A 26,246-nucleotide genomic window follows, 5' to 3' on the forward strand; every position below is an offset into this window, starting at 1 on the left:
AAATGACAATCCACGAATCGTGCCCTAAAGATATCACCAGTCAGGGGCTCCAGATATCTGATGATAGATGGTGAATCAAAGCCAACATAAATTCCCAATCTGCGTTGAGGGCCCATCTTAGTACGTTGCGGTGGTGCAATAGGCACATAAACCGCACAACCAAAAACTCTTAAATGTGAAACATTTGGTTGATTACCCAACACGAGCTGTATTGGAGAATATTGATTGTTGGCGACGGGCCTCAACCGCACCAGAGATGCTGCATGTAAAATGGCATATCCCCAAGCAGAAACTAGCAACTTTGTTCTCATTAGCAATGTGTGTGCTATCAATTGAAGACGCTTAATCAAAGCTTCTGCCAAGCCATTTTGAGTATGAACATGGGGAACAGGATGTTCAATGTCAATGCCTAACGACATGCAGTAATCATCAAAAGTCTGAGATGTAAATTCACCAGCATTATCGAGTCTAATTGACTTGATGGGATAATCTGGGAATTGGGCTCGTAATTTAATTATCTGAGCCAAGAGCCTAGCAAATGCCATATTCCGAGTGGACAAAAGGCAAACATGTGACCATCGGGTAGATGCATCCACCAAAACCATAAAGTACCGAAATGGTCCACATGGAGGATGAATAGGCCCACAAATGTCCCCCTGAATTCTCTGTAAAAATGATGGGGATTCAATATCAACCTTTGGTTGTGATGGTCTGATTACCAACTTCCCTTGTGAACAAGCTTGACAAAAGCTGTCATTTGATACCATAATATGTTTTGTCAATAAGGGATGCCCTTCAGAGTTGGTAATGATCCTACGCATCATGGTGGATCCAGGATGACCCAACCGGTCATGCCAAAGCTTGAAAGTATTTGAGTCAATGGACTTTTGATCCATGACACTATGTGCCTCAATTGTCCGTATGGTTGTATAGTACAACCCTGATGAGAGCGCACAAAGCTTTTCCAATATACGCTTTTGGGTATCATTGGAAATAATACAAAGATATTCCATGTTTTTCTCATTCTTCGTTTCAACATGGTAACCATTCAAACGAATATCTTTGAAACTCAACAGATTTCTTCTGGAGTTAGATGAATACAAGGCATCTTGAATGGACAGTATTGTCCCATTTGGTAACATAACTTGGGCTATGCCTGAGCCTTCAATCAGGTCTGTAGGTCCTGATATGGTTGTTACCTTTACTTTTGTAAGCATCAATTTTGAGAAATACTTTCGATCTCGAAGGATTGTATGAGTAGTTGCACTGTCTGCAAGACAAATATCTTTGCTAGAGCTCTTGTTTTGGGGGCATCCATAATTTACATCCATGCCTTCAAATAAAATAAGTTGAATCAACAATCATTCAAAACATTGCCATTTTTATTGAAGGCAGAAAGGAAAATAAACAGTACTTCAGATAATACAAATGGTACATGAAGGAATTTAATCCAGTTCGGACCCATAAATTTCATTCCCCCTTTCAGTAACAAAATCGGAAACATCTAGATGCGTCTTGTCTAAACGACGCGATATTTCCGATGAGCCGTCTATGGCTGGCGGATCTGGTGCAACATAATTTGTCTCCACTTTTCTGTTTCTAAGTGAAGTTTGATAAAGATCCGCCAAGTGCCTCGGCGTACGACATGTACGCATCCAATGTCCCTTTGCACCACATCTGTAACAAGCTCTTTCATCATTTCTAGGCACATAGCTTGTTTGTGTTTTTCCCTTATTTCTGGGTGCATTTTTGCCATTCATGGGTGGATTGTTTCTTGGCCCCAAGCTGTATGAGTGAGCACCACGATCTTTTCTACTCCCTTGCCATCGGCCACGTTTGCCTCCTCGCCAACGTTTGTGGATACTGCCACGAGATGAGGTGGCATTCACTTCCCGAGATGCAACATTTATTTCAGGAAGTGGTGCTGAGCCTGTTGGGCGAGATTGGTGATTTTTCAACAAAAGCTCGTTGTTCTGCTCAGCTAGCAAGAGGCAAGATACAAGTTCTAAGTACTTTATGAAACTACTATGCCTATATTGCTGTTGCAGAAGCACATTTGAGGCATGAAATGTACTCATAGTTTTTTCGAGCATATCTTCCTCAGATATATTTTCACCACATAATTTCATAAGGGAGGTGATCCTGTGCATAGCTGAGTTGTATTCGGACACTGTCTTGAAGTCTTGAAATCTCAAGTGTGTCCATTCATATCTAGCTTTTGGGAGAGTCACCGTCTTCTGATGATTGTATCTCTCACACAAGGCTTTCCACAGAACCAATGGTTCATCAATCACCACATATTCGCTTTTCAGCGCTTCATGAATGTGGCGGCGAAGGAAAATCATGGCCTTCGCATTTTCCTCAGGTGATGCATCACTTCCATCTTCAATGGCTTTGCCAAGGCCATTAGCACGCAGATGGATCTTGGCATCCAGGACCCATGATAGGTAATTGTCCCCAGAAAGCTCTAGGGCAGCGAATTCCAATTTAGCCAGATTTGCCATCTTCAAAAGAAGAATGAGATGCATTAGAATTCGCAATAATCTTCAGGCTTAATATATTTTTGAACTTCATGCCAAAAATATTTTACTCAAAATTTCAGATTCGGGATCTGGGACATTAAGCCATTTATTAATAGGAACTTCAGGCCTTATAATTGTTTGAGGAACTCCAGGCCCTTATTTTAGTTGGTTATAAAAATAAAGTGCTATAAATTTGCTGGTATGGACGATAAACCCGCACCATACTTTGAATGAAAGTAAATGTGCAGTAAAGTAAATTCATAAAGTAAATTACTTGCTGTATGGACGTTAATCCCGCACCATACTTTAAATAAAAGTAAATGTGTGGTAAAGTAAACGTGCGATAAAGTAAATGCATAAAGTAAATTGCTTGCTGTATGGACGTTAATCCCGCACCATACTTTAAATAAAAGTAAATGTGCGGTAAAGTAAACGTGCGATAAAGTAAATGCATAAAGTAAATCGCTTGCTGTATGAACGTTAATCCCGCACCATACTTTAAATAAAAGTAAATGTGCTGTAAAGTAAACGTGCTGGTATGGGCACTAATCCTGCTCCATACTTTAATAAAAGAAATAAAAAGCAGTTGTGTGGACGATAAACCCGCTCCACACTTTTAATAAATACTGCCATATGGGTAATAAACCTACACCATACAGTAAATAAAATAAGTGTGGGAATAAAACCACCACTAAAAATATAGGAAGTACATATTATATTTTGTGGGCAATATAACTGCACCACTATATAGTAGATGGGTTTTAAGATCACACCATAATTTTATTATGATAATTTGTGTTACAGCGCGATGGGTAATGAAAGTTACACCACCATAAAACAACAGAATGGGGTATAAAACCGTGCCATTCCAAATTATATTACAAAGAAATAAATTAAGCAAACATGGATGAAACAACACAAAAATTGTGAGAACACAAAAAAAAAAGTTTGCATGTCGTCGTAGTAGTAGAGTGAGAGGAGACATATGACGGAGAGGAGAAAGAGAAATAACCACATAGTGTTGAGCTGAGAAAATTTAACAGTGGCGAGACTATCGTGCTGATAACGTGTTATAAAATAAAATAATTGGAGTATGGAATTACCACTGAAAATTGATAGTGGAATTATATCTTTTCTTGTGGCGTTTGCACAGATTGAATTTCCTCTCAAATAGAAACTCACTCACTAGTACTTAAATTTCTCTCTCCTTTTCTTTCTTCTCTCTTCTGATGGTATATCTTACAAATGAATGAGCAAGCCTATTTATAGGCGCTTCTGAAGTTTTCTCGTGAGTGTACAGTGCAAATCTTCTGCCTCAATTTCAAACCATCGCTTTCATCCATGAGTGTACAGTGAAATCTTTGCCATATTTTCAAACTTCATAATTTTAATGTGGGCTCCACTTCCATTATTTATAACAAATTATGATTATCTGCTTTAATTTAACGGCATCTGCCTGCATGCCATTGACGTTAGTTTCTGTTGCCAAATTAAGCTTGGCATCAAGTGATTCGCATCTTACTACATTTGGAGAGAGAGAGAGAGAGAGAGAGAGAGAGAGAGAGAGGTACATAATTAAGTTGCATATAATAATATAACATACAGTCAACAACTTAAGCGTTGCATCAATTGAATAGAGAGAGTTCGAGAGAGTTCGAGAGAGTTCAAAGGCATATTCATGTATCATATCGCAATATACCGTAGAAACACGGGCCATAATCAAAACTAGGAGGTACAAATTAAGTTGCATATAATAAGATAACAGAGTCAACAACAACTCAAGCTCTCTGATACTATGAACATCAACCCACGGTTCTCTGTATATAGTAGCTAGCGCGCACACAACACAGAATAGAAAATACAAGTACTACTGCATAGGCAGGGCATGCACCACGCCTACCTATATCACCCTTATTTATATGATTAATCTATATATTCAACGCTCCCTACCTAACTGATTCACCGACCCGCTATCTCTTTTAATATCTTAATATATATTCCTTTGCGAGGGTGGATATATGTATATATTATAGAATAGGAAGGTTGAATAATAATTGCCTCACACTCAGGGAAGGTGAGGCTTCTCCAAGTCCTCGATGCTGGTAGGGCGGAACCAAGCCTTCTGCTCCAGCACTGAGGCTCCCTCACCGATATCTACAGGCGAGGAGCCACCCTCCCCACCTGCGGTATGACTATGTTCAGCTGCAGGCCCAAATACCCCAGTTTGAGGGTGTGGAGCCCAGTACTTGTCAGGTTGGGGCGGGATCACATTGTCTGGCACAATGCTGGGTTGAATCTGTTCATCAGGGTTTTTGTCGTAGACTGAGGCGTGAGCAGCCCTCCTGATCAACACACGGATATACATATGCACATCAATTATCTATCTAGGAACCAATGATCATTAAATTAATTAAAACATAATCACAAACGCGTATAGCATAAGTTTTAAGTTTTAAGTTAGTTAAACAATATAAAGGGTATATGAAATGAACTTTAATCTACGTAGATTGCAGTTTAGCTAGCCATTCATTCATATGCTTGAAAGATGGGGAGGGGTAGGGGGCAATACTTTCCCTCTCAAATTACAATTGCCTCTAATAAACTTAGCTACTACTTGTTTTCATCTTTTGAGAGGATAAGAAAGAAGTACGGATGGATGGCCCACCATCTTTTGTACTCATTAGCTGCCTACCTTTCAAATTGGGCATCAGCTTATCTTAAATTAGAATAGATTCCCTAATAGCCAAGCATATATAAAGGAATAGCCAAGCATATATAAATAAAGGGTGAGGATTTGTCTTAGGGTAGATGTGACTGCCAACCATGGCTCAAGTTTTAGACGGGTTAGGTGTCACCTAATAAGAAAAGAAAGAAGATATTCAAAGTCCATCCAATCCAACAAAGAAGGCGATGCTGCTCACATGACCAACAACATGTTATCTAATGAAAAATAATGACTAGAATTTTTTTTTTTTTTTTTTTTTTTTTTTTTTTTTTTTTTTTTTTTTGAATAGAAACGATTGTATTGATAATCAAGAGGACAAGTAGTCCTCGACTAAACAACAATAGGAAACTCTGCTTGAAAAGCAGGAACCGAGAACCAAAATAAGACTCTGAATCTACTCCTCTCAAGGAAAAGCAGGAAAAAAACGACTTAGTATGCTTATCTCAACACAGCGCTCATATCTCTCAAAATAATAGGATAGTGGTAATCCTTAAACTGATCGGTAACAGATGCCCAAAGAGAAGCCCAAAATTTTACTCTAATCCAAAGTTCTTCGTAAGACACTCCTACAGAATCTTGGAAAATTCTGCCGTTGCGCTCCCCCCATAAATTCCAGAACAAAGCATGAACAAGACAGTCCCATAAAATTCGGGCTCTCTTCCCCTTTCCCAACACCGTTACCCAGATTGCTCCAACTTCACTTAACAGTTTCCACCAGAGATTTAGTGAGTAAGGGCAGTGAATGAATAAATGATCAATGGTCTCAGCACGTGACTTGCACAACACACACCAGTGAGGAGATAGGCACATCAAGGGGTTCCTCCTTTGGATACGGTCACAGGTGTTGACATTCCCGTTCGAGATCAACCACATAAGGAATTTGACTTTCGGGGGAGTCATCGCCTTCCAGACTGAGGTAAAAGGGGGGAAAACTTCTGTGTTGCTGTTAGCCGAAATAAAAATTCTAAAGGATTTGCACGAGAACAAACCATGATCCTCCAGCTCCCAAATTCTTTTGTCTACTCTTGTGTTAATCAGGCGAAAATCCTTCAGAACATCCAGTAGTAAAACCACCTCAGTGATCTCCCCCTCAGTCAAATTCCTTCTAAATTCGAAATCCCAATTGGGAGGGATCCCTGCATCGATAACAAAATCTGCAATGCAGTTTTCCTTTTTCCTAGAAAGGGAAAATAGGCTGGGGAATAAATCCTGCAATAGTCCTTCCTTCAACCATCGGTCCTTCCAAAATCTAACTTTAACTCCATTTCCAACTGAAAAACGACAGCACTGAAGAAACAATCTGTACCCCTTTGAGATATCACGCCACGGGTTTCTGCAAGAACCTGTAACTGTCAATTTAGAAACCCATCCAGTTGAGGCAAGTCCATATTTGCTTTTTATTACTTTATGCCACAAAGCGTTGGTTTCAATTGGGAACCTCCACAACCATTTTGCTCTTAAAGCTTCGTTTTTTACTCTCAACGAACCAATTCCCAGCCCTCCTGCTTCTTTACTTCTGGTCACCCTCTCCCAATTCACAAGGTGAGCGCTCTTGCCTTCCTCTACTCCTTCCCATAAGAAATTGCGCATCAGTAATTCCATCTTGGCTGCGATGCTAGCAGGCACTTTGAAAATAGATAAGTAATAAGAAGGAATGTTACTTAACACTGCTTGGATTAGTGTTAACCTGCCGCCTTTTGATAAACAGGCTCTTTTCCATTTCTGAAGTCTAGTTTCCACCTTTTCCACCACTGGGTTCCAAAACGAAGGGGCTCTTGGGTTTCCTCCTAGAGGGAGGCCAAGGTACACCAAAGGCCACTGACCCACCTCGCAACCCCAACTACTCGCCATAGTTTCCACCGAGTTGCTGTTAAAATTAATTCCAAAAAGGGCAGATTTAGTTTTATTAATTTTCAACCCCGAAACTTTACTAAACAGCTCCAACACCTCCACTAGGTTTACCCAAGATGACTCCTTGTCGTCCAAGAACAGAATAGTGTCATCTGCAAACTGTAGATGAGAAACTTCTACTCTATCTTTCCCCGAGACGAAGCCATGAATGAGATTGAGTTGTTGAGCCTTATCAAGAAGTCTGCTCAACGCATCACTTACCAATGCGAAGAGAAAAGAAGACAGCGGGTCCCCTTGTCTCAGACCTCTAGTAGCCTTAAACTTTCCTCTTGGCTTTCCGTTGATCATTATCGAATAATTGACCGATTCTAGGCATCCCTTGATCCAACTTCTCCATTTTGTCCTAAAGCCTTTCCTTTCCAAAACATGATCCACAAACCTCCATTCAACGTGATCGTAGGCTTTCTCGAAGTCGATTTTGAAGACCAACCCTTTCCTTTTCTTTTTCCTGACTTCCTCTACTAATTCTGTTGCCACTAATACTGCGTCAAGAATCTGCCTGTTTTGAACAAAGGCACCTTGAGCTTGGGATATAGTTCCTCCCAACACCTCTCTCAGTCTTGAAGCCAGCACTTTAGAGATTACTTTGTAAAGACTTGTTACGAGACTGATCGGTCTGTAATCTGTGATCTTTGCTGAGTTCTTTTTCTTTGGAATAAGGCAGATGAAGGTGTCATTAGTAACCCCATTAACTATCCCGCTGTGGAAAAAATCCTCCAAGACTTTCTGTAGATCCCCCTTAATGACCTCCCAACACGTTTGGTAAAAGCACATGGAGAAACCGTCCGGTCCCGGAGACTTATCCTTACCACACTCGAAGACTGCTTTCCTAATCTCTTCCAACTCAAAAGGTCTTTCTAGCCAAATTGCTTCATGCTCAGAGATAGGACTCCAATTCAGTCCTTCAATTCCCCACCCTACAGCTGTATTGCTAGTGTATAGATTTTTGAAGAAGTTTATCACCTCTTTTTCAATGAGGGGTTCATCTTCAAGAATGCCCAGCCCCTCCACTTCTAATTTGTCTATGAGATTCCTTTTCCTAAACCCACTAGCAACACTATGAAAGTATTTGGTATTTCCATCCCCTTCTTTTGCCCATTGAACCTTGCTTCTTTGCCTCCATTTCACTTCCTGCTTAAAGATTAACTCTCCCAATTTAAGAAGAAGATTTTCCCTTTCAGACCTCAGCGAAACACTTAGCCCTTCACACCCTTCCATCTGATCTAACACTTGGATTCTAGCTTCTGCTTCTCTTTTTGCCAGGTCGACGTCTCCGAACTCTTCCTTGCTCCAAACTTTCAACCTCCCTTTCAGACTTTTTAGCTTCGACATAAATTTGTACCCTTCCCACCCTGTTTGCTGATCTGTAGTCCACCACTGTTTGATCAATTTCTTACACTCCGGATGACTTAACCACATGTTTTCAAACCTGAAGGGCATCGGTCCCCATTTAAGCTTAGTTGTGTCCAGCTCAATAGGACAATGGTCGGAAGTGGTCCTTGGCAGCGCTTTATGTCGAGCATGTGGAAAACTATCATCCCAACTGTTGGAAACCAGAAATCTATCGAGTCTTCTGCAAACAGCGTTTTCTCTTAGATTAGACCAAGTGAAGGAAGCGTTGAGTAGGTTGGGGTCCCTCAAACCCGTATCTTGAATAAACTCATTGAACTCCTTCATACTTTTCGTCACTCTTCCCCCATTTGACTTCTCGGAAATGAATCTGACCACGTTAAAATCTCCTCCTAAACACCAATTTTCCTCGCAAAATCCAAACAAGTCAGCCAACTCTTCCCAAAATCTCTTCCTTTCTCTTTGTTTGCAAGGACCATAAATCCCGGACAACCACCAATCCGAACCATGATTCACCGTGATTTTAATGGAAACCGAGAATTCTCCGACTAAGGAGTCAGTTACCGAAACCAAATGCGTGTTCCACATGAGTACAATACCTCCAGACCTTCCGGTTGAGGGGGAGAACACCCACTCCTTAAATCTGGATCCCCACACGCTTGCGACTAACTCTCTATTTATTGTCTCTTTTTTGGTTTCCACCAAAATCACAATGTCTGGTTTGAGCCTCCTTAACTGCTCCTTAATCAACAGTCTCTTACTTCTGCTTCCCAACCCACGGATATTCCAACCCACTAGAATTTCACCCAAAAAAAAGAGAAGATAATGACTAGAAACCGACCCAACAACTTTTCCATTCCCCAAATAAATACACTAGTGGAGTTTCTCACACCGCACTTCACCGGCCTATTGTCGTCATGCAGGCATGTATGTATACGGGTATTCCTTCCCAGTTCCATCCAAAATATAAATTATAATAAACCAAATATCTGACCAAAAAATATTTTTTTAAAATCTTTCATGGTCAAAGTAAACGAATTCCTGATATTAATGTTAGAAGAAGCTAACTACCCCATTACTCTAACAAGTAAAACCAGACCAGCCCATTTATACTATTCCAACAAGGCGACAAATATGATACGGTGGAGTCTCACTATTTCGATAATTATTTATCATACAAAACAAACTCAGTCCCACAAAAAATTAATAATGAAACCACAAAAACATATATTTATTTATTTATTTAGAGCATGAAACATGCAAGTTTTGAACCCTAGATCACTTATTTAGTTCTTATTTGAAGCTATATACTTATTTGACCAAAAAAATAGAAAAAGAAGTTCGATATTTCATTGAGAGATACCGTGGTTATACCAATCGTTATTAACTTATTATTACCAAAAGTAAAATTTTATTCCTTCTCTTTTATTTATTTATTAAGTACATCTATGATACAGTAGACAATCGTCCAATAAGAAACGTAGTCAGCACAACAGTCTGTCCTTATCCATACGATCCACAACTACTAAGTACGGCAAAGAAGCCCTCTCGGTACGAAAAAGCAGATAAATATTATTCAGCTTTTTGTTTTTCAATTTTAAATTTTCAGATAAGTCACAAAAGCAGAAATTATTCGATGAAAACGAAGCTGCCTGAAAATCTAAGCTCTACTCTGCATCAATGTCAACAAAAACGAGCATCAGGTGGCACTAAAAAGAAAGCAGAGAATTTTAAACAGAGAAAGCAATTCTTTCACAGGAATAATCTCTCACACACACACATCGGCCATAAACAAATAAAAAAGAAGGGATGGATCTCCACAAGTGATTCAGATTCAGAAGAGTCGCACAAAATTAATTATAGTAATATAGACAAGAAAATAAATTTCAACTATTTTATATTTCTTCGTTCAGTATTCAGATCATAAATTGAAAAACTCCAAAGAATTAGGCCAAACTCTAAGACCATCAAACAACTCAGATCGCAACTTTTTTCTGTAACATCAAATAAAATTATTAACAATCCAAACTGATCACATAATCAATAGCAAGCAATATACTCAACGACCAGACCAGTCACACTTTCCCGCAGATTTTCCAAGCAAAAATGAAGAATATTCTCATCAAAAGTAATTCCTAGAAAAATTATACCAGTAAAACACGAAGAAACTCAAATCAAGTACCTGAGAGTGAGGGCAGAGAGCTGAGTTGAATCGCGCGCTCGGATCTCGTTGACGACTCGCTTCCCTAAGCTCGCGATCCCTCGACTGCTCGAATTGGCGGCCATACAAATAAGACTAAGCACAAGTTTACAAAGAGAAAGAGAGTTTGTGAAGGTAGAAGAGAAAAGCTTATAGAGGAGGGAGTGACCGATCGTTGGCTTTTTTCTGTAATAACAAGATTTGTTTGATGACACAGTGTTTATATAGACAGAGAAATAAAGAGAGGATAGTGTCCGATTCTTTCATTTCACGCCTCACCTGCCCAAGCAGAGACTCGTTTCTTTTGGACCGCACCTACCCGCCCCGTATTATTTGCTAGTACAAAGCGGTGTCGTTTTTCTTTTTGACGGTTGGCTTTGTTTTACGCGGATTTGATGGAATACTCTCGTTCCAATCCTTTAACGGCGTCTTTGGAGGCGTTTGTTAATTTTTATTCGGTGGGTGGGTGAGTGGGTGTTTTGACTCTCCAGGGTCCGTCAGTCGTTTGTTGACATGTGCAAACTTTCTCTTCGTCATTTAATTAAAATTTCATTAACTATATTAAAACAAGAGAAAAGGACACGTACTATTCTTTGGCTGAAATAGAATCTTTTGTTCACATCGATCTCTTAAGTTTTTTTAAAAAATCAAATCTATCTCTTAAGTTTAAGTTTCATAAATATATTTACCAAATTAAAAATAAAGAGTCTCGAATTAACAATTCAAGTCCTTTTTTATGCTAAAGGGGAACTCGAATATTCCGTTGTGTTTGGGCAAACATGGATTATGCCATAACCCAAAAGTTAATATTGTTGTTATTAAAATAAGGTAGATATTGGACCCTTTTTTTTTTGGCCAATGGTGGGTAACCTAGTTGGTTTGGTGCTCAACACCCACGCAGGAGATTGGCATCTAGTGTGTAGAAAAACTCCTCCTTCACGTGGTGTGGTCGGGGGTTCGATTCCAACAGACAACGCCAAATTTTTTATGTCTAAAAATGAATGACCACTATTAGACTAAACTTAGAAGTAATTTTGCCTTTGGTCTTGTGGATCCTTCAGCAAAAGGGAGAGTGATCTGCAAGGAGAAGGGAAAAAGCGACCTTAGACACTGATGTACAGGCCGAAAGCTCTCAAATGCTTAAATAAGCAGAAAGAGAAGGGAGATAAGTAATTCGACAGGGTAAGGGTACTTGAGCCAAGTTACTATTACCTGGTGTCTTGGGACAAAAGCCCTATTTATAGATCCTTAGGGGGAAGCACCTTGAGTTGTATTTTGATGTGAGACTGTGGACATCGTGTGAGAGACTGTCATGAGTCCATATATGGGATAGTTTGTGAGGTGCTTTTGACAATCCAATTTGGCAGCTAGGTTACCGAAGGCTAACCTTGCCTATGGAAGTTTTGTGGGCTTTAGCGGCTTGGTTGAGCCTCATGAGCATTTGTCTACTATCACATATCTTAATAAGAGGGTCTAGTCATATATGGTACAAACAATGTTATGTTAGCATGAATCTCGATTTCAAATATGGGTATATATTGTATTTTTCTTATTTATCTACAAGAAAAAACTAATAAATATTATTAACACAAATCTCCCTTCCGATTCAAATGATCGTACATGTAATAAAAAAAAATTATATATATGGAAGGACTAAAGACAAAACAACAATTACGTGGAGAAAATATTTTTGTTTGGATTTTTCTCTACTAAGATATGTTTAACTTATATTAAATATGTGCTAAGAGAAAAATGTGTGATCATTTGAATCGGAACATGTGTAGTCTTCGTTTTTATTGTTAAATTTGTTTAGCAACAATGTGTGAAGAGGCAGCTTATGCTAAATGGTCGAATGTGTAAAATGAATGAGTGGTATTATCGGTCGCTCGTTATTTAGAAAATTAATTGCGCCAACCAACAGAGTCTAATTAACTGACCAAAATATGAGGCCTATAGAATGGAGAGGGTCCATTTCAATTAATTTCCATTAGAGCAAGAAATACCATTCACGATTCGACCGCGAAAGAGAGGATGATGCCTGAGTGCGTGGTAGGCCAGGCTTGGCTAAGCATTCGACCCGCTTATAAACGTATTGCTGGGCCGGCTTGAACCTTTTGGGCCAGTCAGCCCTTTTTTGAACATCTCAAAATTTAATTTTTATTTTTGAAAAGTATTATTGCTACTCGTAATTTGTGGCTAGCCAGCCGTTAAAACTCAAAGCCGATCCTGTGGCTATTTGTCAACCAATCTTCCAATGCCAATCAAAGTTTATCTGGTCCTGCTGCAACACTGTACACAGCTTCAACAAACACCACCTTGAAGAATACAAGAACAGAGGGCGTGTGGTTGCCTCGCTCTATCTTTCTCCAGCTTGTCTGTCTGATCTGGTCGTACGCTTTATAGTTTGGTCGTAGCAGCAAACATGTCACAAGCGGTGGTTGCTGCAGCTGCCTCCTCCTCCTCTTCTTGCTCTGCCACCTTCAACAGGCACCAGTACCACCACTCCATCAAAACTCCACAGCTTCTTACAAGTCCAAAACTTTTGCCACCAATTCAATGCCAGGTACGTACCCAATTGTATCTATTAATGCCCAAAATATCACTTGCCCTTCTTCCAGAACCTGTCTTTTAAGGATTGCTCTCTCTCTCTCTCTCTCTCTCTCTAGAAAAGTAGCTTCCAAGGCTTGTCGCTTGGAGAAGACAAAAGGGGTGTCTTTGATTCTTTCGTAGCGGTAGCTGAGGCTGAGAAGAGGAGTGGTTTTGGCAACACAAGAACAAGAACAAGGCTTGGGAATATTACAGCAAAAACTGCCGGGGCTTCAAAGACAATTGAGGCTGAGGTTGACAAGCCATTAGGCCTCACTTTGGGTCAAAAGGCCGGAGGTGGTGTTACCATCACTGTAAGAATCTTCAATCAATTGCAATTTGCTTTAATATTTTATTATGTTAATTAATGTAGCAGGTGCAGTACCAAGCAGGGAAGCAAAATGATCTAATTTCAATGAGCCTTCTATAAAATTATTTCCACACCAATAAATATATCATATATGATACAATTGGCATGGCGATGGCAGCTTTGTAATTAATTAAATTATATATGTCGTTGATTTAGGCCGTGGATGGAGGTGGGAATGCAGCAAAGGCAGGGCTCAAGGCAGGGGACCAGGTCATCTACACTAGCAGCTTCTTTGGCGATGAATTATGGCCGGCAGATAAGCTGGGATTTACAAAAACTGCCGTCCAAGCTAAGCCAGACTCTGTTTACTTTGTAGTTAGCAGGTTCTCTTTCAATCACTTGTTTTAGATTGCAAATTTAAGAAATATATAATACCAAAACACAAGTTGCAAAGTGATTTCTGATCATTTTTAATGCAGGGGTGGTGCTCCTGTAGATGTTAAACGACTGCCAAAGCGTCCGGCTCCTCCTCGCTTTGGAAGGAAACTAACTGAGACTCAAAAGGCAAGACTCAATCCATTCCCTTCCCTATAAACTCTCACAAGCTTCTGTTACTTTCCACATTGAATTTGGTGCGCCATTGACCATTTTCAGGCTAGAGCTACTCATATATGCATTGACTGTGGATTCATATACACATTACAGAAGCCTTTTGAAGAGCAGGTAATTGGACAAGTGTGCTTTTGATGTGCATGCATGCATAAGCTATCTTCTTAATCTTATATTAATAAAATGCAATGCAATGCCAATGCAGCCGGATGCATACGTATGCCCTCAATGCAGAGCACCAAAGAAGAGGTTTGCACAATACGACGTGAACACCGGAAAAGCAATTGGTGGTGGTTTGCCTCCGATTGGTGTCATCATTGGCCTTCTGGCTGGTCTTGCCGGGGTTGGAGCATTGCTTGTATATGGTCTTCAATGAAAACATTCTTAATTCCTCCTCCTGTTTAGTTATAACATTACTAGTACATTTAAAATTATACTGCCCCCTCAGTCCTCCGATCATGCATCAATTATTCAAGAGTGTAATTTCCTCTAAAAACCATATGGAATTGGTTCAATTTCATCACTGGTTTAAAATAAATTTGGTTCACAGAAGTATATATATGGGATGAGCCAAAAACAAAAACCATGGAGTTGGGTTGGCTCCAAGTTGATTATTATACAGCAGTACTACTACTCGTCCGCCTACGCATGTTATGAAATTTCCACGAACCATTAAGAATGGCGAATGAGAAGAGGAACGTTTGGTTGGGGTTGGAAACACAAAACAGACAATTGCAAAGAACAGGACGTTTTGTTCCGATCTTTTCACAAAAAAGTTGCAAAACCTTCTTCTCTCTTTTTGGTTATTGTTTTCTCTGCTTGGGCATTTTTGCCATTAGGCCTTTTGTTTGTTTGAGCTGTTGTTGGGCTGAGATTTCATTTTGGGCTCCTTTTTTTGTACTTAAATATGGAGATCCACTTTAATTAAACGGTAAAATTGACAGATTTTGACAATAAAACTAATTTGATACTAAATGAAAAGTTTAAGGACTATTGAAAAGAAAAATTTAGTTGGTGGACCAAAATGAAACTGAAGCAAAAGTTGAGGGACCATTTCGGTCAATAACCCAAAAGGAAAAATAAATACACCTTGTAATCGAAGATAGTTATAAAAAGTTAGGGTTAATTACTGTAGACGTCCGTGGATTATGGCCCCAATTGCAATTGGGTCCGTGAACTAAATTTTGTGGCAATTTCGTACTTTAATTTGACAATAGGGTGCAGTTAGGTCCTACCGTCCAATTCTGTCAATTTATCTGTCAAAATGAGGGGTAAAAGCGTCCTTTCGCTCTGTCTCTCCCTCTCTCTTTCGCTGTCTCTCCCTCTCTTTCGCTCTGTCTCCAAACCATCGTCTACCGACCACCACCTAGCCATCCCCAAAAACCATCAAGGCACCCATGCCTACTTCTTCGCGAGTTCATAGCTTTGCCGACCAAACCCCTTCCTTGTTGCGAGTTCATAGACTGAGATAGAGAGTGACAGAGACAGACAAAGACAGAGAAAAAGAGAGGAGAGAGAGAGGTTCACAGAGAGACAGCCAAAACCCAGCCTCGACATAAATGACCTCTACCTTCCGCTCTTGCCCAGCCCCCAAAGAATGGAGGGTAGTCAAGGGTCCAAGGGCTGGTCTCGTCAAAGTACCATTGAGAGAGAGGCAGAGAGTGGGTTATAGCAAGCCAGTGGCGATGGACCTCAAAGTCTGTGCTTTTGTAGGCTGGGATTAGAAGCAGCTTTACGCAGACGGCTGCGGCGATAAACCACCATAGCTCTGTCATGGGCTTGCTGGGTTTTGGAGGTTTTTTCAGTTGCGGGGTGGTTTGTGCTTCCATGGATTTGAAACTTCAGAGAACAACCAGGAATTCGATTCAGCCAAAACTGACTTAAAGAGAAATGAAGGAGAAAGAAAAAGAAAAAAAACCTGAGATTTCAATGCATTTTGAATTTCATTGCTATGAACCCTTGTGTTTTCTAGATTTATTTTGTTTCTGGGTTTTCTTTGTGGCTTGAAATTATGGTTATTTGAGATCTGAAATTGTAGCCATGCTGGGTGTATTTGATTTTGTTGAAAGTATAAAGTTTCAGCTATTTGGGGCTGAGATTTTATGTGGGTATTGAAATTTCAAGTTTGATATTTGTTGGGTAATTGATTTTCTGGACTCAACAGAGTACTTCAGTAGTATCAGTAGTATTGGGCTCAGCAGAGAACCCAGCTCATAAATCCTCATCTCCTTCTGAATCTCCATCCAATTCTCAATCTTTTTCGTGTACTCACCCTCTCTCCACCTCACCAAATCCATCAACATAACACCTGTATTGAAATAACAAGGCTTTTTCCCTTCAAAAACTTTAGAGAGCTCAGAGTCTTTCCAAAACCCATCAGAAAAATACTTTGTGAAATTTGCATGGCAATACTCTGGAGCACCAATCACTCTCGACCCAGATAAAGAGATCTTCCATAGCTTCTGCACATCATCCACAACTATGACATCAGAGTCGAGATAAATCACTCTCTCCACACAGGGGTCGAGCAAGTCAGCTAAGTAGTTTCTCGCGTAGTTCAATGGGTTGTCGAGAGCTTGTCGAATCGAAGACGAAATCAGATTCTTGACGCGGCTTTCCCTGAACACATAAACTCGGAAACTCAGTGAAGGGAAGGTCAATTGGACAATGCGAGTGAGGTCCTGTAAATTGACTAAACTTGAATCTGAGGCGATGAAGTGGAAGAAGGTGTTTTCTGGGCAAGAAGCGTGCTTGAGAAAAGAGTGAATTGCAGCCATGGTGCCTCTCAAGTACTCTGAATCAATGGTCATCGCGACGTGAACAAGCGAGGGATCGCAAGCCAATGCCAAGCTCTTCAAATTCAGACCCAAAACAGGGCAGCTCATGCTCAAAACCCAGTTGCAGGTTGGGTTTGGATTTGGGTTTTGAGGGGGTGGACTAAGGAGGAGGGGGAATGGGTTGCAGGAGAGAGGGAGAGACAGAGAGGAAGAGCTCTGAGAGAGAGGAATTTGGATTTGGATTTTTTATTTTTAAGTTTATTTATTTATTTTATTATTATTATTATTTTCCAGATTTTTTAATTTTTCTTTTCAGTTTTACAAACTGTATATTATTTATTTACCCCGAAAAGACGCTTTTACCCCTTATTTTAACAGATAAATTGACAGAATTGGACGGTAGGACCCAATTGCAACTAATTGTCTAATTAAAGGATGTAATTGCCATGAAAATTAGTTCACGAACCCAATTGCAACTGGGGCCATAGTTCACGGACGTCTACAGTAATTAACCCAAAAAGTTATAACCTTTGTTTTTTTTTCTCTTTTTTGGCGCTTTTTTACCTGTTCCATTCCAGTCCGGTAGTGCCCTCTGGGCTCCTCATCTTGGGACATCATAATTCACGCAACTCACCACAGTACTTCGCCGACTTTACGTATTCTCTTCTTCAGAGTTGAGACAATCGAAATCTACGCCCAACCCAAATACGCAAATAGAAATAGCAAGAAAGAGAAGGAGTGAGAGAGAGTAGAGAGCTTCTTTTTAGCTGAGATAGAGAGATAGAGAGATGGAGAGAAAGGTACTGCTGGTTTGCTGTGCAGTGGGTCTCTTGGGGCTATTATCAGCTGCAACAGGTTTTGGTGCAGAGAAAACAAGAATCAAGGTAAATCGAAAAATATTAAGTGGGTTTTGCTTAGATCTTCTTGTCCTTTTTTCATATGAGTTGGTTCAAATTTGTTTCCTTTCTGCTCATGTACTCTTCTAACCCTGCGTTTTGGTTGCTCTGAAATAAGGAAAGTGAAAGAGGAATCTTCAGTTTTGTTGTAATATTCCAAAATAGACCATGAAATTGTATTAGCATGGTGGACTGAAAGCTTAGGGTGAAAATTCCCAAGCTTGACGCTTCAATTTTTACTTTGCTTCGACCAAACTGAGAATAATTTGGATGATTTCTTTTCTTTTCCGCTAATTTCCTCTTTATTGTTATTTTTCTTGTTCCTACTGCTTCTGCTTGTAGTTCCTGTTCGAAAGCTGAAACCTTTTTTTTCGTATATTTTCATTTGGCACCCGAACCCAGCTCTCCTATTTAGTTTGGCTTCATAAGAAAATGGCTTCTTCTTTGACTGACTTCAACGCTTCCTACCCCTTTCTAGAAGACTGCCAGACTGGAAATTAATATCATATTTGGTGTTGACTTTGAATGTCTCTGCATAAACTTCCAAACTTCAGCTCTTTTATTCGCTTTCAATGCTTCTACTTTTGCGGGTTCCAAAATGAGGGTGCTCAAACTCGCTAGTTTCGTTTTCCAATGCAATTTTGCCTGTTGTTCACTGCATTAGAACGTGTTTTGAAAGTGCCTTAATGTTTTACAACTTGATTAAAAATCTCGTGTCATCTTCTACGCGCTATCCTTTCATCTTAATCTTTCTCTTTTTGAACAAATGACTCATCTTAACCTTCAATGCCAAAAGAGCAGTGTTTGTGTAAGAATCTAAGATGGAGGTTAAGGGAGAGAGTATGTCTTCCCTCTCCATCTGGCCGTTATTGTTGGACCTCAATTTGTTAGATATTCTCACAAGTTGTCATTTTTGGAGGGATTGTTTAAAACCTTTGAACAAGTTGTCCCTGATGTTGGGTTTAGTTTTTCCCCAGTTTTTGTTGACACTCAGTATGTAGTGGAAACGATGCTGGAAATGATCTGTTACTTTGTTTCATAACCCTACAGGGTTCTCAGGTTCAGTTTGTCTCCACTACTCAATGTGAATACCCTCGAAGTCCAGCTCTTGGTCTTGGTGTAACTGCTGCGGTGGCTCTTATGGTAGCTCAAATAATTATAAATGTTTCAACGGGCTGCATTTGTTGCAAGAGGAGCCCCCAGCCTTCCAACTCTAACTGGACAGTAGCCTTGTTCTGCTTTGTTGTTTCCTGGTAATTCTCAACTGAAACTTGGTGAATGGTGAATCGATGGTAGAACACTTCTTATCGTCTGATACTTTTATTATAATCATTTATGATATTATACTTGGGCTGCTAATCCAAAAGCATGCTTAGTTTTGACAGTTTGGCCTTTGTCAGGCTGAAAGGTTAAACAAGATTGGTTATCTTGCCAGTTTCTTAATGTTGTACAGTTTAAAAAGAAAATACCAATACTTATTTCCTCATCTTATTTTGGGTGCATCTAACCGTGTAAGTTGAGTTGGCTTTGAAATTTTTCTGTCTGTTTAAAATGGATTAACAATGGATGTGCTTCACTCCATACTCCACACTCCACACTGGTGCAGGTTCACGTTTGTTATAGCGTTTCTTCTGCTGCTCACTGGTGCTACACTCAATGATCAGCATGATGTAGAAAGCATGTACTTTGGCAACTACTACTGTTATGTTGTGAAACCTGGCGTGTTTGCTGGAGGTGCAGCTTTGTCACTTGCAAGTGTGGTACTAGGAATTGTCTACTATGTCACCTTAAATTCAGTAAAGGACAGTAACAGTCCATGGGGCACTTCTGCTCCTCCTTCTAATCCAGGGGCAATAGCTATGGGGCAACCCCAGTTCCCTCCACAGAGTACCACTCAAGAACCAGTATTCGTCCATGAAGACACATACATGAGACGACAATTCACATGATTCGTATATATCTTTGTTCAGTTATTCCTGTTGCATCACTGAACGTTTATGGTAAGAGAGCCTATGATCAGTTTTTGAAGAAGAAATGGTTGCCATTGTAGGAAATGGGCAGTTTTCTTCTTGCAGTGTATAATCTGTTGGTGGCATAGCTCTATAATCCCTGTTTCGGTTTGTCGCTAGAGTTCCTTAGGATTGTATTTGATTTTGTTTATACCACACATTGTGCAAGAAACCGAATGTGTTTGAATAGGAGCTGAATAGATTATTTAAACCTAAGGGAAATGCTTTCTGGTTCATCCATGGTAGTAATCTCTCCAAACTTTTGATTGTGGCATATTGCATGGATGAATTCGATGGTTTCACAAACTTTGTCCACTCTTGATCCAGCATCTTTTATTTTTTGTTATGATTTTGGCAGAAATGTATGGACCAATGGAGATATTTTGTAAAAAATTCAAGAAATTTTGACAGAATGGTGGGGGAGGGTTTGATAGTTCCATATAAAATTACAGGAAATATTTTTGCTTACCATTTTAACCCAAGGTATGCTCACCACCCTTCTTGTAACCCTAGTTATGCTTATGGACACGTGTCAAATGTTGAGAAGGGTAATGAGCATACTTGGGTTAAAGTGGTGAGCATTCCAACCTCATTTGTTCCTTTTCCTTCCCCCATTATTGCATTAACAAACTTGCCAATTTTTTTTTCTTTTTTTTGTTGTAAAAAACATCAATCTTACCGTTTTAACCCTCCAATTATTCTTTATTTTTAAAAAAATCTCCAATTTTTCGATAAAAAGAAAAAAATCTCCTTCAATTAAGGGAAAATTTGAAAAGTTAGATTATAGGATTTTTTTACTAAAAAGAAATTACTAGATACGAATTCCAACTCAGCGGTGTGCTGTATTTGACCAATGTGGTAAATGTCTTTTTACTGTAGTACCCCTGTATGTGGATGGTCTGTCGTCTCGATGGCCTGGGTCGATGCAGGGGGGCATTTTTCGTCACACAAAATTACAACGGCTCTGTGTAAATATAGCCGTTGCAGGTCTTCTCCAAATCCAAAATATTCCTTCTGAAATTAGATCCAAAGATTATATTCAGACTACCTGAAAACCCTAGTCATCCCCTTCATCTCATCATTATATAAACCCACTAATTCAACCTATCAATAATCACTTGCTCTCTCTCTCTCTCTCTCTCTCTCTCTCCCCTCTTCTCTGAATACGCAATTCTTTGCAACGCTCAGAGATTAAAAACGCGGCCTCCAATTTTCTTTTCTTGCGTAGTGATATACAATTCTTGAATCTAACTCTCTTTTGCAGGCCTGGTTTTTTTTACACTAATTCATCTTTTTGCAGGAATTTTCATTTTTGATTTCTCTGCTATTTCGTACCGTTTTCATTTTTTCACATATATACACACATATATTCTTTTGTGCGCATTAGACATAATGGATGCAGGATCAATGAGTTCTTCGTCTATCTTGAAGTCAGATTCTAGGTGCCCTCTTCGAGAACAGTTTCTTCAGAAAAGGAATTCTAGGGAAAATGTAAGCTTTTTTATTTTACACGTCGATCTTTATTACCGTCCAATCCATTTTATACCGGAAATTAGGGTTTTTATTCTACAGTGAATTGGATTTTCTTTACCGATTGGACTTTTCATTTCCGAGTCTTTTTACGCTTTTATATCTATGTATAGCGTTTGGGGTTCATGTTCATCTATTTTGGGATCTGATGTGGGGGGTTTTTTTTTCTCAAAATTAGGGTTCGATCTATATGACTACTGAAATCAGGTTTTCTGTTTTACTTTGAATTGGATTTTCCGATCTATACCAAGTTCTTTATATGACGTTTATCTTTATTAGTGTTCAGTCTGTTTGATTGCTGATTTTAGGGGTTCTGTTTTACTATTAATTGGATTTTCTTTATTCATTGGACTTTTTATTTCTGAATCTGGTTACCCGCATGTGTGTATAGGGTGCTCTGTTAATCTATTTTGGGATCTGATGTTAAATTGAATTTTAAAAACAGTTAGAAATGTGATTAAAATGTGGGTTTTAATATTTAATAGACTGATATTCTGATGTGCTTGTGTTATGTTACTACCAGCTGGACAGGTTCATCCCCAACAGATCAGCGATGGATTTTGATTTCGCGCACTTCATGCTTACTGAAGGTAGGAAAGGTAAGGAAAACCCAGCTGTGGTATCTTCCCCATCTAGAGAGGCCTATCGGAAGCAGTTGGCTGAGGCCATGAACATGAACCGGACGCGAATCCTTGCTTTCAAGAACAAGCCTCCGGCCCCTGTAGAGCTCTTCCCACGCGAGTTCTCTTCTTTACCACAAGATAAACCAGCAAAGCCCCGAAGGCACATTCCTCAAGTACGTGTATATTTGATTTTGATCTCATGAATGGATTATATTTGCTTGAACTTAATTGGTTATTTTGAAAGTATTTTTTGTGTTTAACTGACAACTTATGATTTGATCATATATGCAGACTTCAGAGAGGACATTGGATGCTCCCGACCTTGTGGATGATTACTACCTGAATTTGTTGGATTGGGGAAGCTGCAATGTTCTCGCGATTGCTCTTGCAAACACAGTTTATTTGTGGGATGCTACCAATGGTTCTACTTCAGAGCTTGCCACGTTTGAGGATGAAGTCGGACCTGTTACCAGTGTCAGCTGGGCACCTGATGGACGCCACATTGCCATCGGACTGGACAATTCTGAAGTACAGTTGTGGGATTCGACTGCTAATAAGCAGGTTGGTTTGTTTTTGTTGTCTTTTATCTTTGTACCTTCGTATTCCTCCCTTTCTGTTTTATATTACCTGCTGCCCAATTTTTCTAACATTTTTTTGGTTATTGTGATGTTTCTTTCTTTAGCTGAGAACTTTGAGAGGTTGCCACAGATCCCGAGTAGGCTCATTGGCATGGAACAATCACATTCTTACAACCGGTGGAATGGATGGCTGTATCGTTAATAATGATGTAAGAGTTAGATCACACATTGTTGAGACATACAGAGGACATGAACAAGAGGTTTGTGGGCTTAAATGGTCAGCCTCAGGCCAGCAATTAGCTAGTGGAGGAAATGATAACCTCCTCCATATATGGGACAGGTCAGTGGCATCTTCAAATTCACCGACTCAGTGGCTTCACAGGCTTGAAGACCATACAGCTGCTGTGAAAGCCCTTGCTTGGTGTCCTTTCCAGGGCAACTTACTAGCTTCTGGTGGAGGTGGGGGTGATCGGTGCATAAAGTTTTGGAACACTCACACAGGTGCATGCCTGAACTCAGTCGACACTGGCTCTCAGGTTTGTGCTTTGCTGTGGAACAAGAATGAAAGAGAGCTGCTTAGTTCACATGGATTTACCCAAAATCAGCTTACTCTTTGGAAGTACCCATCAATGGCTAAAATTGCAGAACTCACTGGCCATACTTCTAGAGTTCTTTATATGGCTCAGGTAACAACCTTAACTTTATAATCGTCATAAATCAAGTTTCATCTTAGACAAAATACTAAATTCTCTTATGTTGCAAATTATCTTCAGAGCCCAGATGGTTGCACAGTGGCATCAGCAGCTGGTGATGAAACACTGAGATTCTGGAATGTGTTTGGGGTCCCTGAGGTGGCTAAACCAGCTCCGAAATCTAACCCTGAGCCTTTTGCTCATTTGAATCGTATCCGCTGATCAAGAACATGAGGAAGTACATCCATATGGAGCCTTTTTGCATCAGTATTTCTTCATTTGAAGCGCAAGTTAAATTGAGAAAATACATATTTGTTGTGTTTCAACTCTTCATCAAGGTCTCAGACACGTGCACTGCACCTCTCAGTACAAAATTCTTTTTACAACTTCCCTGTATAAAAGTATAAAGAGTTGTAGGCAAACAGGAAATCCTTGTAATTATTTTTAGTAGTGGATTTCTCACTTTCCCGTGGATGTAGGCGCAAATTGCCGAACCACGTAACTTTTGTGTGTTTTGTCTGCCTTTGATACTTATGCTGAAGTGTTTGGTTTGATTCAAAAGAACACAGGATAGGATTAGATCATATATCTTCATATAAACATGCTAATGTATATCCTTTCCTACGTCACGCAATGGGTGCTCAATGGATTGGAAACTCTTTTAAAACTGATCATTGAAGCATTAGAATGGGAAGAAAATTAAGATAGGGCACCATCAAATTAAGCAGAAGCAAATATCGACATCCACATCCAATATGATCGATCAAATAATCTGTTCGAATAAAGTGGCATTCATCTGCACCAAAAAGTTTTCAGAACAATGTTTGATGGTAGATTCTCTCGAACGAATGGGAAGAAATCTACAATTTTTCCTGCTAGGCTGCTACTTCCTAATTTAAATCTTAAATCTTAAGCTGAAAATCAATCTTTGAATGGTATTTACTATGTCTTGAGGACTTAAAGTGGCATCGACTTTCAGTATCCCTTCAGAATCATCAATCTGAAGCAAGCCTAACTGAGACTGCAAAAGCGCAGGCGACATGAAATGCTTCCCTTCTGCGATTCTTTTCTCTAATCTAGCAGCCAGCACCTCTGCCTGAGCATCCAACAGGACGAACTTCACCAAACTGACATGACTTCCAGGTTCATAATTAGGGTCGGCAGATCGTAGAACTTCTCTGTATCGCTTCTGCAGAGCTGAACACCCAAGAATTACAGTTCCTCCATCGACCAACTTCTCTCTTAAGGCATTTCGAAGTGTTTCAAGCCAAGGCATTCGGTCTTCCTCTGAAAGGGGGATCCCTTTACGCATCTTTTCTAATTTAAGAAATGAGTATTTCAGAAGATAGAAGATTGTTTATCATCTTTATCCAAATATAGTAGAATATTGGAATGAAATCAGAAATCAGAGAAGTTGCCAACATCAAATACAAAGCTGCATGTACCTTTGTTTGATTGTGGATGGAAATCATCGGCATCAATAAAGTTAGAGTTCGTCTCTTTTGCCAGCATCTCACCTATCGTCCTGTTGAACAAAATATTGAAATGCATGAGAAGCAGAAGCTACAAAAGTGAAAGATCAGATATAAGAAGCTACAACTTTCTTAACTATGCCATGATATCTAAATCCAGTCACATAAAAGGCATTTGACAAGGTCATTAGGATCCAATGTGCTGTTGTAAACCGAAGCGCGAAGAAACATACACATGATTGTAATCCCATATTTTTCTTACACAGTTGTGCTCCTGAACATGGCTCTGCAACTCCTCAAGAAATATAGAGTTTGTTGGCTCAGTGTGACATGATAAGTTAGAATTGGTTGGAAAGAGAGATTTATCAATAAACAAATGATATTGTTTAGGCTAACAGTGAGTAAACTAATGAAATTCTACTTATAATATCACAAAAAGCTGGACATTTGAAGAAACCATCACATGTACGGAAATCAGCTTCCAAGAATTAGCAGTCCCATTGGAGATATTCTTGTGCTGAGATTTCCAGTCATGACATCAAACGACAGTAATATAGAGGCGGCTTTCATTACATACAAATCAAGGGCTCTAGAAACTCTTTCAAGAAAAGACTAGGGCTTATTTGCCTATTTTCAGACATATTCATAACTAGAAGAATTGTTAATTTTATAAGATCCTTGAAATTAATATCTAGAAGAGTGTGTTTTCGTACCCAGAAATTAGAATACTTATGAACTCATCAATGCTACCCGGTGGTTACACAGAATTTAAAGAGAAGAAGAAGAAGAAAGCAGAGATAAAGGCTTACGATTTCCCAGCACCACTGACACCCATAATCACAACAGCCATCCCTGTTAAAACGAAAACAGAAAAGGCAACACAATCCACAACCAATCAATTTCCATTCAAAAACAGATACAAAGTTCTTCTTCTTTATGATCACTTTTAACTTCATACATTCAGTGCAATACCTACCTCCGTGAGCTGAAGCCATGTTCTTCGCACCAATCAAACGAATCTACAAAGAATGCTTTTCTTCAAACTTCATACATTCGCACGTACATGCAAATCGCAGCAGAAGATAAAAAAAACCTGAGCTTTTTGGATCGACGAGGCTAACTGTGGAAATGTTTGGTAACCGTAAAAGAAAAAGAAGCGTTGACATGATAAGCAAGCGTTTGGTACACAAAACCCACGTCTGGTATACGCCCACGCCCTCAAGGAAGGTGAAAGGTGAAAGGTGAAAGCCGTGATCTTTTTAAACCCGTAAGCCACTAGTTTTAACAGTGGTCCTCTATATTACTTTCAAATTTGGCAGGCAACTTTAACATGCGTTTTCTGTTTTCCTTGTGCAACTTTCCAGCTTGTGTTTTCAACATGTGAAAACTACGCAACAGTCGTTCTCATTGTTATAGGTGGAACAAAACTTTTTCCAAGCGACCTAAAGATAGGCAT

At 39.5% G+C, this 26,246-nt stretch overlaps 6 protein-coding genes and 1 pseudogene across 6 annotated transcripts; 3 read left to right on the plus strand and 4 right to left on the minus strand.

The window, feature by feature from the left end:
• Positions 1-1,239: 1,239 nt before the first annotated feature.
• LOC110773578 (uncharacterized) lies at positions 1,240-2,504 on the minus strand. Its single transcript, XM_088248156.1, has one exon. It carries the CDS (start codon positions 2,502-2,504, stop codon positions 1,446-1,448), a length of 1,059 nt encoding a protein of 352 aa, XP_088104282.1. The 3' UTR covers positions 1,240-1,445.
• Positions 2,505-4,253: 1,749 nt separating this feature from the next.
• Positions 4,254-10,958, minus strand: LOC110749596 (late embryogenesis abundant protein At5g17165). The gene is made up of 2 exons (XM_021949727.2): positions 10,691-10,958; positions 4,254-4,864 (listed from the first exon to the last, which is right to left on the minus strand). The coding sequence occupies exons 1-2, from the start codon at positions 10,792-10,794 to the stop codon at positions 4,588-4,590; spliced, it is 381 nt and encodes a 126-aa protein (XP_021805419.1). The 5' UTR covers positions 10,795-10,958; the 3' UTR covers positions 4,254-4,587.
• A 1,980-nt stretch (positions 10,959-12,938) lies between these two features.
• Positions 12,939-14,768, plus strand: ENH1 (rubredoxin family protein). The gene is made up of 6 exons (XM_021949677.2): positions 12,939-13,271; positions 13,375-13,608; positions 13,821-13,987; positions 14,084-14,168; positions 14,259-14,327; positions 14,419-14,768. Exons 1-6 carry the CDS (start codon positions 13,131-13,133, stop codon positions 14,587-14,589), a joined length of 867 nt encoding a protein of 288 aa, XP_021805369.1. The 5' UTR covers positions 12,939-13,130; the 3' UTR covers positions 14,590-14,768.
• Positions 14,769-16,291: 1,523 nt separating this feature from the next.
• LOC148297086 (putative galacturonosyltransferase-like 9 pseudogene) lies at positions 16,292-17,038 on the minus strand (annotated as a pseudogene).
• A 517-nt stretch (positions 17,039-17,555) lies between these two features.
• LOC110749663 (transmembrane protein, putative (DUF1218)) lies at positions 17,556-20,131 on the plus strand. Its single transcript, XM_021949816.2, has 3 exons — positions 17,556-17,874; positions 18,937-19,139; positions 19,493-20,131. The coding sequence occupies exons 1-3, from the start codon at positions 17,779-17,781 to the stop codon at positions 19,833-19,835; spliced, it is 642 nt and encodes a 213-aa protein (XP_021805508.1). The 5' UTR covers positions 17,556-17,778; the 3' UTR covers positions 19,836-20,131.
• Positions 20,132-20,823: 692 nt separating this feature from the next.
• Positions 20,824-23,820, plus strand: LOC110749614 (cell division cycle 20.2, cofactor of APC complex-like). Its single transcript, XM_021949758.2, has 5 exons — positions 20,824-21,386; positions 21,949-22,221; positions 22,340-22,609; positions 22,731-23,312; positions 23,400-23,820. Exons 1-5 carry the CDS (start codon positions 21,288-21,290, stop codon positions 23,538-23,540), a joined length of 1,365 nt encoding a protein of 454 aa, XP_021805450.1. The 5' UTR covers positions 20,824-21,287; the 3' UTR covers positions 23,541-23,820.
• A 254-nt stretch (positions 23,821-24,074) lies between these two features.
• Positions 24,075-26,001, minus strand: LOC110749615 (P-loop containing nucleoside triphosphate hydrolases superfamily protein). Its single transcript, XM_021949759.2, has 4 exons — positions 25,767-26,001; positions 25,600-25,642; positions 24,764-24,843; positions 24,075-24,635 (listed from the first exon to the last, which is right to left on the minus strand). The coding sequence occupies exons 1-4, from the start codon at positions 25,783-25,785 to the stop codon at positions 24,214-24,216; spliced, it is 564 nt and encodes a 187-aa protein (XP_021805451.1). The 5' UTR covers positions 25,786-26,001; the 3' UTR covers positions 24,075-24,213.
• Positions 26,002-26,246: the final 245 nt, after the last annotated feature.

This window comes from Prunus avium, chromosome 2 (genome assembly GCF_965620075.1).
Source record: "Prunus avium chromosome 2, drPruAviu1.hap1.1, whole genome shotgun sequence".
Classification (NCBI taxonomy): domain Eukaryota; kingdom Viridiplantae; phylum Streptophyta; class Magnoliopsida; order Rosales; family Rosaceae; genus Prunus; species Prunus avium.

Coding starts and splice junctions, on each gene's coding strand:
- ENH1 (XM_021949677.2), top strand. CDS start 13,131: ATGTCACAAGCGGTGGTTGCTGCAGCTGCCTCCTCCTCCTCTTCTTGC. Junction 13,988..14,083: donor GTTTACTTTGTAGTTAGCAG/GTTCTCTTTCAA, acceptor TTTTTAATGCAG/GGGTGGTGCTCCTGTAGATG. Junction 14,328..14,418: donor AGAAGCCTTTTGAAGAGCAG/GTAATTGGACAA, acceptor ATGCCAATGCAG/CCGGATGCATACGTATGCCC.
- LOC110749614 (XM_021949758.2), top strand. CDS start 21,288: ATGGATGCAGGATCAATGAGTTCTTCGTCTATCTTGAAGTCAGATTCT. Junction 22,222..22,339: donor CCCGAAGGCACATTCCTCAA/GTACGTGTATAT, acceptor TCATATATGCAG/ACTTCAGAGAGGACATTGGA. Junction 23,313..23,399: donor GAGTTCTTTATATGGCTCAG/GTAACAACCTTA, acceptor AATTATCTTCAG/AGCCCAGATGGTTGCACAGT.
- LOC110773578 (XM_088248156.1), bottom strand. CDS start 2,504: ATGGCAAATCTGGCTAAATTGGAATTCGCTGCCCTAGAGCTTTCTGGG.
- LOC110749596 (XM_021949727.2), bottom strand. CDS start 10,794: ATGGCCGCCAATTCGAGCAGTCGAGGGATCGCGAGCTTAGGGAAGCGA. Junction 4,865..10,690: donor CTCTCTGCCCTCACTCTCAG/GTACTTGATTTG, acceptor TGTGTTGATCAG/GAGGGCTGCTCACGCCTCAG.
- LOC110749615 (XM_021949759.2), bottom strand. Junction 24,844..25,599: donor GTCAGTGGTGCTGGGAAATC/GTAAGCCTTTAT, acceptor TTTGTTCAACAG/GACGATAGGTGAGATGCTGG. Junction 24,636..24,763: donor CCATCCACAATCAAACAAAG/GTACATGCAGCT, acceptor TTCTTAAATTAG/AAAAGATGCGTAAAGGGATC.
- LOC110749663 (XM_021949816.2), top strand. CDS start 17,779: ATGGAGAGAAAGGTACTGCTGGTTTGCTGTGCAGTGGGTCTCTTGGGG. Junction 17,875..18,936: donor CAGAGAAAACAAGAATCAAG/GTAAATCGAAAA, acceptor ATAACCCTACAG/GGTTCTCAGGTTCAGTTTGT. Junction 19,140..19,492: donor TTCTGCTTTGTTGTTTCCTG/GTAATTCTCAAC, acceptor ACACTGGTGCAG/GTTCACGTTTGTTATAGCGT.